We start from the raw sequence: 10,368 nt of genomic DNA, 5'->3' as shown, positions 1-10,368 counted from the left end.
GAGCCATGATGGTGCACTGATAGGGCCTGGGATAGAGGGAGACCTTAATCCCCCCCCAAAAAAGATTCAGGATGGGCAGGGTGGGCAGGGGCCCCATTTGTCTACAGGAATTCATTTTGCTACTTCCTGACTTTTGATGTTTGAAATTCTCTTTGATAAAACATTTTAAAAGAAGAAAAAAGAAGCACAGAAATTGTTAAAAGTGAAAAGGCGGCTGGGCACAGTCACTCAAGCCTGTAATCCCAGCACTTTGGGAGGCCAAGGTGAGGGGATTGGCTGAGTCCACAGGCACAAGAACAGTCTCAGCAGCTTGGTAAGGTCTCATCCCTACAATAAATAAAAAATTAGCCGGGCTCGGTGGCTCAGTCTGTAATCCCGCACCTTTGAGAGGCTGAGGTAAGTGGATTGCCTGAGCCCGCGGATTTGAGACCTGCGTGGGCAACTTGGCGAGACTTCATCTCTACAATAAATCAAAATCTAGTCGGGCGTGGTAGCGCGCACCTGTAGTTCCAGCTACTTGGAAGGCTGAGGCGGATGAATCACTGGAGCCCAGCAGGTCGAGGCTGCGGTGGCTGGGAGTGGCCACTGCACTCCAGTTGGGCGACAGAGTGAGACTCCAATTCAATAAATAAATAAATAAATAAAAAATTAGCCGGGTGTGGTAGCACACACCTGTAGTTCTGGCTATTTGGAAAACTGAGGTGGAAGGATCACCTGAGCTCAGCAGGTTGATGCTGGGGTGGCCGTGAGTATGCCACTGCACTCCAGCCTAGACAATGGAGTGAGATTCTCATGCCAAAAAAAAAAGTGAAAAGGCACTACTGAACACTGTGCAGGAGGTAGCTGTTTCAGACCACCACGTCCCGCCTCCTTCCTGGACCTCACGGTCAGGGCATGTCGTGGGCTCCCCCGGCCACTTGTGGATACTCAGGACAGAGGGCAAGGCTGGGCTCGGCACCCGCCAGGCAGCTCATCCCCCTCCAGGAGCAAGGGGTCTCCAGCCTGCCTATAGCTTGGCTTCTGGAGGCTCGTGACCAGGAGAGCAGAGTGCAGTGTGGGTGCTACCCCCATGCAGGTGCCAGACTGTGGGTGCCAGGACTACACACGGCCAGTCTAGACAAAGCCCAGGGGGTGTGAGGGGCCAACAGGGCTGGGAACAGCCCAAACCAAGGCCAAAGTGTGGGTAGGGCCCAGGGCGGCAAGGACGGTGTTGGAGAGTGGCGGGCTGTGCCATGCTAGAAAGCCTTGCTGTGGTAGTCAGAGGGTCAATGGGAGGGTGCCAGGCAGAAGCACAGAGGCAGCTGTGTTCATGTGGCTCAGAAAGAAAGCGATGGTGACAGACAGTGTACATCAGAGAGAAGGGGGAGGGAAAGGATGGGGAGGAGGGAGGAGAGGGAAGATGGGAGAGGGGAGGGAGGATGGGGAGGGGAAAGAAGGAGAGGAAGGGATGGAGAAAAGGGGAGGGGAGAGAGGAGAAAGAAGAGGGGGGAGGGTGGGAGAGGGGAAGGCAGACTGGCAAGGGGTCAGTGACTGTGTGTCCAAGTCAAAGACACACTGGGGGTCACTGTTCTATTCTTGCCACTCTTGCAAATGTGTTGTTTCTCAAAATAAAAAGTTAAAAGAACACGACAGGCCGTGTGGCCCCAGCAGCACACATGGGGCTACACGCGGTGACAAAGTGGGGCAGGGCTCGGGTTTGGCACCATATTATCTGTGCAAATGGGAAACACCAGCCAACGAAATAGCTGGAGATATAAAAGCAGACAGTGGACAGTGGTGCAGCCTTGTGGTTGGAGGGGGCTGGAGGGGGACCTGGGCGACCCGTGGGTGCTTATTACCCTGCACTGGAGACACAGCCACTCCAGACATCACGGTGGACAAGCCCGGGCCTTACCTGCCTCCGGGCCTCCTCACTGGCTGCTCCCCACCTGGGCCCTGCGCAACTACTCCCTGACCTCCAGCCTGCACAGACAGCAACCGCACCCCCCGCACGCACGTGCCTGCCCCAGCACCTACCGAGGCTTCCCCGGTGCGCTCCTCGGCCGCAGCCATGCTCGCCACCTTGGAGATGATGGGTGCCACATTGGTGGGCCCGTACAGCTGGACCCGGGGCAGGCAGTTCTGGTAGGCCTCCACCACGCCCTGGATCCCTGTGGGGGCACGGGGTGAGCCTGGCCCCACTGCACCCCTCCCCCAGGCCCACCTCGAGCTCCTACCTTCACACCCATCGTCCTCAGGGTTGAAATTGATGGCAAAGTCATGGGACACCTGGGTGGGGATAAGAGGTCAGGTAGCTGGGACCCCCTCCCAGGACCCCCATGCTCCTCATCCACTGGGAAAGGTAGGCTTGGAGCCTCTGGGGGCCCCATGCAAAAAGGCCTCCACAGCTGAGAAGCTGACCCAGAGGAAAGCAGGAGACAGACAGACCAGTCCTGGACCATTGCCTTAGCACCTGAACGCAGCAGTACCTGAAGCTCCCAAGTTACATTAGCCAACAATCCCCCACACACCATTTTTTTTCTGTTTAAGCCAGTTGAATTGTTCTTCCTCATCTGGAAGGAACACGGAACTTGTCTCCAGAACCCCCAAGCCAGTCCTGGAGGTTGAAGGTCAGTCTCTGGCTGCGAGGCCGTTATCTCTGCTTCCTACCCTCCCGATCCTATAACAGCCAGTTCCCAGCAGGGAAGGGTGACATCCTGGAGTCCTGGACCCTCAGAACAGATGGGCATGAAAAGGAATGTGGCCCCAGCCCCTGGGCTGGCCTACCTCATACTTGGGAGGGATCCGGGCACCAAACCCCAAAGCAGAAAACCTCTTGTCGCTGGAAAAGAAACAGGTTCAGTCGCCCAGGGAACCCTGACCTCCTGGGTGTGCAGCTGAGCTACCTCTGGGGAAACAGGGACCGGAGCCCAGGGCCTGATAACCATGGTGTGGTGTCATGGCCATGCCACATGAGAAAACTGAGACACGAGGCAAAGAAACTAGGGTGGGTGTGCAGAAGCGGGCACAGTGCTGGTATCACTACCATGCCACATGGGAGAAACTGAGGCACAGGGTGGAAAAGAGACCAGGCAGGTGTGCAGAAATGGGCACTGGGTTGGTATCACCACCATGTTACGTGGGGAAAACTGAGGCACGGGGTGGAGAATGAACCAGGCCAGGTGTGCAGGAAGGCTGGTATCACTGCCATGCCACATGGGGGAAACTGAGGCACTGGGTGGAAAAGAGACCAGGCAGGTGTGCAGGAAGGGGGAGCTGGTGCACAGTGGCCCCAGATGTTCCCACGTTCTCGTCTCGTGACTTGCATATGTGCTCAGGATGCAGACACCTTCTCAGGGGTCCCCTAATGCCAGGAGGGGTCTGTCTCCTGCCCTTGGGACAAAGGCACCCACCAACCCAGGTGGAGGGGTCCAAGGAAAGGGTGCTCAGGGCTTCCTCTCCCAAGCCTGGGGTCGGGGAGCTGGCTGTGGGATGAGCTCAGCGTCCACCCCCTGGGTTGTGTTCGGACCACTTCCCAGCTGGGCACCCTTGGGAGAGTCCCCAGGGGTTGCTGGTCTGCAAAGCGGGACAGACAGCTCCAGGGTACTGTGGAGCCAGCCTTGCCGGGATCACCAAGAAGGCGCCCCTGCCCTTCCAGGAAGGGTCCTTGGATCCTTGGACACAGGCGTGGTGGCCTCCATGTGGGCCCCAACGCGGGCTCACCCAGGGAGGCGAGGGGAAGCTATGGGGCCCACCTGTCGTAGTCCTGGCAGATCTCGCCCACGGACACCAGCGCCTGCAGATACTCGTTGGGTTGGTAGGGGTTGATATAGTGCAGGGAGCAGCTGTTCCGGGGGTCCCCGTTGGAGGCCGTGAAGTCTATGGCCACCTGTGAGATGCCCGGGAGCCATACTGGGCTGGGCACCTGCCCCATCTGATGGGCAGGAGAGACCCAGGGTGGCCGGGACCCGGGTGTGGGTGGGCTCCACGAGTGGGGGGCCCCAGCCCCTGCCAGCCCCCAGCCCCCGGATCCGGGAGGACACCTCCCCACGTGGCTGGGCTGGGCCCCAGCACCCACAGTGTCCTGGTCTTGTGGGGGGACAGGCTCCATCCCTTCTCCACCCCTGTGCATAGCCTGAGGACTACAACCTGGCCTGGGAGCTGGGGTCCCCTCTGTGCGCCCCACCGCTGGCTTCTCGCAGAGCCATTGTGGGTATCATTCAACAAACGTGACACAGAGGATGCTCTGGGTCTTCTGGGGTTTCTCATGAAGCCCAGGGGTTGCTAGGGCCACAGAGGGGTGAGCATCATGGCCTGCAGCTGGCCTGTCCCCAACCTCTGTGACCTCAGTTTGCTGATCAGCAAAGTGGGACACAGTACAGTCCCTTGGGTGCTTTGGGGACACGAATGTACCCCCTGCCCTTCCTGGAAGGGTCTTCTGACAAATGGACATAGGCGTGGGGCCCAGTGAGGGGCCCCTCACCCACCCTTTTCACGGTTTCTATGTCATTATGCTTTTGTAGAAGGTCAGCCTTGACATGTCACTTCCTGGGGTGGCCCTGGGCTGGCGCCTGACCTCCCGCGCCCATCTCCTCATCTGCATAAGGCGGGGACTCCATGGGAAAGGCCCATGGAGAGCACTGCCTCCTCCTCTGCACGCCTGCCAGGAGCCCCCTTCACTCCTGGGGCCACTCAGATGCTGGAGGACTCCAGGCATCTGACCCCAGTGTCCTGCTTTGGGTGTTGCCAAGGCTGGCAGTGTGAGAGGCTCAGCATGGGGAGAGACCCAGCATGGGGGGAGGGGCCCAGTGGGGAGAGAGACCCCGCATGGGGAGAGGAGTCCAGTGGGGAATGGGGCCCAGGGGCAGGGTCCCACCATGGGGGGCCCAGTGGGGAGGGGCCCAGTGGGGAGGGGCCCGGTATGGGCCACAAGACTCACAGTGAAGTGCACCTGACAGCCGCCCATGATGTAGTCCAGGAAGGAATAGACCCTGTGGAGCTTCCGGACAGTGGCGTCAGCAGGGCCCACCCAGGAAACTAAGGCTGTGGTCAGGCAGGAGCCTCCAGGGCCCTGAGGCCTGCCCGCTCTGAGCCCCAGTCCCCCTGGGCGTCTGTTCCCCCCACCTCGTTCCTCTCTCCTTCCAGCCTCTGCCATGTCCTCTCCCCTTGTACCTCCTCCTCCTACCTCCTCTGGGTGGGGACCCTGGAGGGTCTGTCCCACCATCCAGCTGGGACTGCCCCTACTCTCCTCACACAGAGCCTGGATGGGGAGCAGAGTCTGCAGCCATGGTCGGGGAGCGGCAGGGTCGTGCTCACCTTCAGGTCAGCCAGGACGACCACCCCAGAGTTCCTGTAATTGCGCTTCTTCTGCTTGTACTTGGCGTTCACACAGTCCCACTGTGCCTGGGGATGGGACAGAGAGCCCATTGGCATAGCAGCACCCAGCAGGAGCCCTCGTCCCACACAAGACGCCTCCAACAGTGAGCTTAGGGGGCATGGAGAGGGATGGGCTGCCCCTGTGGGGACCCACCGTTCGCAGGCAGTCTGAGGACACAGCTGTGAGAGGGCAGTGTGGCCAGAAGGAGGGAAGCTGGGTGCAGGTAGACCTGCAGTGTGGTCCTGGCAACCAGGCCTGGCTGCCAAAGCCCATGGACCATGACCAGGGACACTGGAGCCTAGGGACAGGAGGAGGGCCAGGGCAGTCCCCCTGTCCGGGTCCTCCCACCCAACGCAGTGACAACAGACACCCTGTGTGAGGGCCTGGGGCCAGCCCTGGACGGAGCCAAGTCTTTGACTCAGTGTTTCCAACTGGACCACGTAGGCCACTCGGGAACAGTATCGATTCTTCATCGTGCGTCTCTCTGGTTATAATGACAATAATGTGATCACCACAGCTCCTGCAAGCTCAGCAGGGTAGGTCTCACAGTGCTGGTGGAAGGTCTGACATGCCCCTCACCTGACCCTCCTCGAAGGCTCTCTGCATCTCCTCAAAAGTGGTGGAGAACTCTCCGATGAAGTCGTGCTTTCCACGGGAGTCATAATCCCAGACGAGGCCCTGGGAAGCCCATGAGCCCAGGCCCTCAGCCACTCTGCTGTGAGGGGAGCCCTCCCCCTCAAGCCTGGCTGCATCTCCACCCCTGCAGCCCAGCAGTCCTGAGCCCTGCCCATCTCCACCCCAGGCAGGTCTGGAGGGTCTGCCAGCCCACCTTCAGAGGCCGTGTCTCCTCACAGCGGCACAGGGAGCTCAGGGACACCTTGAAGGGCTCCCATACAGGGCTCAGGTTATTCTTCACCACCTGTGGGTGGGGCTGGCTCAGGGGGTCAATTGAGCCCCAGCTTCCTTGGGGCTGACAAGTGCGGCCGCGAGGTGGGCACAGCAGCCCTGCCCCCTCCCCGTATCACCCCAGACACAGTGAGTCCCTGAAACAGTGGGAGGGGCCCAGGAGCCAGTGTGTTTCCGGGCCCTCTCCTTTGGAAACCACCTTCACAACTTCTGCCACATCCCTGGGCCACCTGGGTTCCTTTCCTCCTTAAATAGACTCTTTTTACTCAAATTAGTTTATCTCAAAAGGAAATACTCTGACCGCTGCAGCTGAAATCCCATCTCACCCTCAGGAAGTGGAAGGTAGCCCTAAAAATAATGGCAGTGACAAGACAAGCCTGTGAATGCTGGTCACAGCCTCGGCCTTGGCCAGCTGCACCCGCCGCCCACGCTGGGGGAGTCACCAGGCACTGGGTACGAAGACGCTTGCAGCCATGCCAGGCCGGGAACCAGAGACACCAGGAGGCTTCTGTCATAGCCGCCCTGTCCCAGGGCACCGGGGGCTGCAGGCCACCCTGTCCTGGGGCGCCAGGGGCCTCTGCCGGCCTCACCTCTGTCCTGTACACCAGCTGCTCGCTGCAGTCGTCGTTGATGCGGTACAACTCCAGGAAGGGGTCGGACTTGCTGAAAAGGTCCTGGGGGATGCAAAGGATGGCTCGGCAAGGCGCCCCAAGGCCTGGCTCTGTCATTCCCGGGCACAGCTTCACTGCAAGGCCTCTGTGTCCTCCTAGTCGGCGACTGCAGGCTTCCTTCTCCCACCAGGCCTGCCACGTGGTCCCCCAGCCACCCCCAACCTGTCTTCAGTCTCACCCAGTGGCTCTGCTCTGTGCCTGCCCGCCACACAGAGCCAGCAGAACTGCTCAGCTGGTTCTGCCCCTTCAAGAGAGTGATCTGGGAATAAGGGTCAGGGGGCCTTTCCCCCCATCACTAAAGGGTCATGAGTGTCCCTACAGCAGAGGCTACCAGGATCCTACAAGGTGATGCAGGATAAGGTCTCCCAGCCCAGTGCCCACAGGCAGGGAGGAGGTAGAGGCAAGCGAAAGGCAGCGACAGTGGCAGTGACAGTGGATGATGGTGTTGATGACAATGGTGGTGACAAAGTGATGGTGATGGTGACAGTGACAGTGATGGTGACAGCAGCCTGACCACGACAGCAGCACACCTGGTCACCCCTGGAGACCTCATGTGAACTCCACGTGATGTACATGCATCTCCCAGGGGACACTGTGACGTGAGGTCCATGCCGGGCAAAGACCGAGTATCACACCGCTGGTTCTCAGGTCCGGCCTGGACAGACCTGCCCTGGTGCACAATCTCACCTTGTCGTCTAGCTTCCTGGCCCGGAAGGAGAGCTCCACGTAGCCGTTATTCCCCGAGATGTCCTCGGCTGTCACCTGTGGGGCGAGGCTGGGACTCCAAGCTCGGCCAGGTGGGCCTAATCCCACCCAGCCAGGCCTCTGGGGAGGCATCAGTTCCCCCGCAGGCCCTCCCCCTCCTCACGCTGCTCCTCTCCAGCCATGACACCCTCAGGGCTGCTGGGGAAGGGGCTGGGGCTGCAGGACACCCAGGCCTCACCGTGATGGTGGACTTGCCAGCATTCCTTCCGAACTTGAGCAGCAGCGCCCGGGTCATCTTCTTCTGGGCCACAATCTGGAAGTCAGAAGAGTCGGCAGGAAGGGGACTGCCCTGACCCCTGTGGACCCAACCACGCACCATGGCCAGCCCCCTGGCCTCCTGCCTCCTGCCCAGCCCAGCCCTATCGCCCTCAGGCCCTTCCTGCTGCTTTCTGAGTCCCACCACCCACTCCAACCACCTCACAGGAAGCAGACATCATTACACCCATCTGCCAGGTGAGGAAACTGAGGCTCAGGGAGGCAGTGAGACCTGCCCGAGGCTAGGAAGCTGCCCATCAGCCCAGGCTGTGGGCACCTCCCAGGCTGTGGCAGAAGCACCTCCCACAGGTGAGTGCACCGACCCCTCGGGCAGGGCGTCACAGCCTAAGTCCTTCCCACGGCTCACACAAGGGCCCGCGGATGCTGAAGAGGCGGGTGGAATGCCTTGGGCCCCACGTCTCCCAGCCCGTCCACACTGCCCAGGGGTGTCAGGGGCAGAAGGGAGGCACCCACCCAGCTCCCCACACCCTGACAGGTGATTCTGCAGGGTGGCCAGTGCTTGGTCCCCAGCCTCCTCTCCCAGCCTGGGTCCCCTCCTCCTCGCCAGGCCCCTTGGAGGCCCCTCCAATGGGCTGTGAGCCTCCAGTTGGGGTCACTGGGTCAGTGGAGGTAGGCCTGGGGGTGAGGCTGTGGAGCCCTCCCAGACACCAAAGCCTTGGCTATAAACGGGACGGTGACAGCTGCCCTCAAGGCTCAACAGGCAGCTCCATCCATGGGGAACTGTCACGCTTCCCACGCAGCCGGCACCATGTGACCACAGCAGGTAACAGGGACGTGCTTTCCTCCCATGCCCTGACCCCACCCCACGCCTAAGATGCTGGTGGATGCAGTGGGCTGGACTGGAGAGAGGCTCCGCCACTTCTCGCACCAGGGCCTGTCTGGCCAGCAGCTCTGTGCATGCTGGAATGTTCTGTGCAGAGGAGAAAACAGATCCCAGATGGGGGAATGGGGGAAGTCAAAGCCGGCTAAAGGGTGGAAAAGCCAGAGGGAGCCTCGGACTAGGCCCCTCCCGACTCTCAATTCAGAGGCTGGGGCCTCCCTGACAGCGGCCTCCCCCTCCAGCCTCCCTGTTGTCCAATTGTCTTCAGGGTGGGTGCAGGAGGAAAGGACCCGCCACTGCTCCTTTCTGGCAGGAAAGCAGGTGCTTGGGGAGAAAGAGACTCAGGTTATAGGTACAGACTCTCCTAGCAGGAAAATTAGGATGGCTGACTGGCGTTTAATAAGCCTCTTGCCTGGCTCTGGGCTGAGTGCACGGCTGACTTGAAGCAGATCAGAGTTTAGGCAGAGGTCAGGGGACTAGTCAAGGTCACAGGGGACAGGTCAAGGTCACATCACAGGGATGGGAAGTCAGCAACCCTTCCCTCGGGAAGTCCATAGTGGGCCCTTCTGTTGTTTGCACATACACAGATACGTGTGTTCAGACCCATACATATGTAGGGTCCACATGTGTGTCCATGTGTGCCCGTGAGTGTGTTGGTGTAGTTGTGCAAACATGTGTCCCACATGGATGATGACACATGTGTGTACATGTGTACACATACAGGTGTCCGTGTATCCATACAGAGTGTCTATATCTGTGTCCATGACCCCTCCCGTCTCCACAGGGGACACACCTGGCAGAACCCTGCTATACTGCATTCCCAAAGGGCTGAGCCTTCCCTAAGTCTCAGTTTCCTTATCTGAAAAATGAGGACAACAGAAGGACCCACCATCAGCCAGCTCCGACCCTCACGGCGATCGGGTGAGTCACACAGTCATTATGTTTTGTAGAAGAATCCCACACCCATGCGAACACGCTGTGTGATTCATGTACATGAAATTCTGGAACAGATACAACCAGGGGGAGCTGGCTGGAAGGGGAGGCTTGTGGAGTGATGGACACGTGCTTCAGGACCTGGAGAGGGTCCGGTGAGTGTGGCTGTCTAAGGTGTCTCAGCCCTCAAGACCTATGTGTGTCAATCGCACCTCAGAAACGGGAACTCCCAGGGCGAGGTGTGGGCACTGAGCGGGCACAAAATGATGTGCCCGGAGCCAGGGAGCTGGGCTCCGGGGTTCGCAAAGGCTGCTGTCACATTGACAACGCTACAGGGAGGGCTTCCCCGGGGCACTGCGGGAGTGTCCCTCAGGCCAGAGGAGGTGCTTGGGCTGGTGTGGAAGGGCCTGGGGCCACCAGACTGAAAAAGCAGGATGCAGACAGGGAATGGGAGTGTTTTTTAAAAGATGAAAACACGCCATGCTCCCGTGCTTGTGTGAAAACATATCTCCGGAAGGTGTCAAAGACCTGGGGGGGAGGTGGTAGAGGGGAGGTGGCCCACACATGCATTTCAGACTTCCTGAATTTTTTTTTTTTTTGAGTTGGAGTCTCACTCTGTTGCCCAGACTGGAGTGTAGTGG

General features: G+C 59.6%; 1 protein-coding gene across 1 annotated transcript in view; it reads right to left on the bottom strand.

Moving 5' to 3' along the window:
• Positions 1 to 2,016: 2,016 nt before the first annotated feature.
• Positions 2,017 to 10,368, bottom strand: part of LOC103252613 (copine-7) — a gene marked incomplete at both ends in the record, with an annotated part of 9,025 nt that continues 673 nt past the window's right edge. The window contains 11 exons of the mRNA XM_008051206.1: positions 2,017 to 2,150; positions 2,217 to 2,268; positions 2,767 to 2,821; positions 3,735 to 3,868; positions 4,919 to 4,978; positions 5,296 to 5,382; positions 5,936 to 6,034; positions 6,186 to 6,275; positions 6,853 to 6,936; positions 7,621 to 7,695; positions 7,877 to 7,951. Of these exons, the coding sequence (XP_008049397.1) occupies positions 2,017 to 2,150; positions 2,217 to 2,268; positions 2,767 to 2,821; positions 3,735 to 3,868; positions 4,919 to 4,978; positions 5,296 to 5,382; positions 5,936 to 6,034; positions 6,186 to 6,275; positions 6,853 to 6,936; positions 7,621 to 7,695; positions 7,877 to 7,951 (945 nt within the window). The remainder of the gene's footprint in view (positions 2,151 to 2,216; positions 2,269 to 2,766; positions 2,822 to 3,734; positions 3,869 to 4,918; positions 4,979 to 5,295; positions 5,383 to 5,935; positions 6,035 to 6,185; positions 6,276 to 6,852; positions 6,937 to 7,620; positions 7,696 to 7,876; positions 7,952 to 10,368) is intronic.

Source organism: Carlito syrichta, unplaced genomic scaffold (genome assembly GCF_000164805.1).
Source record: "Carlito syrichta isolate Samal-C Ts95f unplaced genomic scaffold, Tarsius_syrichta-2.0.1 Scaffold169093, whole genome shotgun sequence".
NCBI lineage: Eukaryota > Metazoa > Chordata > Mammalia > Primates > Tarsiidae > Carlito > Carlito syrichta.
Note: the sequence above shows the minus strand (reverse complement) of the source record. Positions and strands in the feature narration are given on the sequence as shown.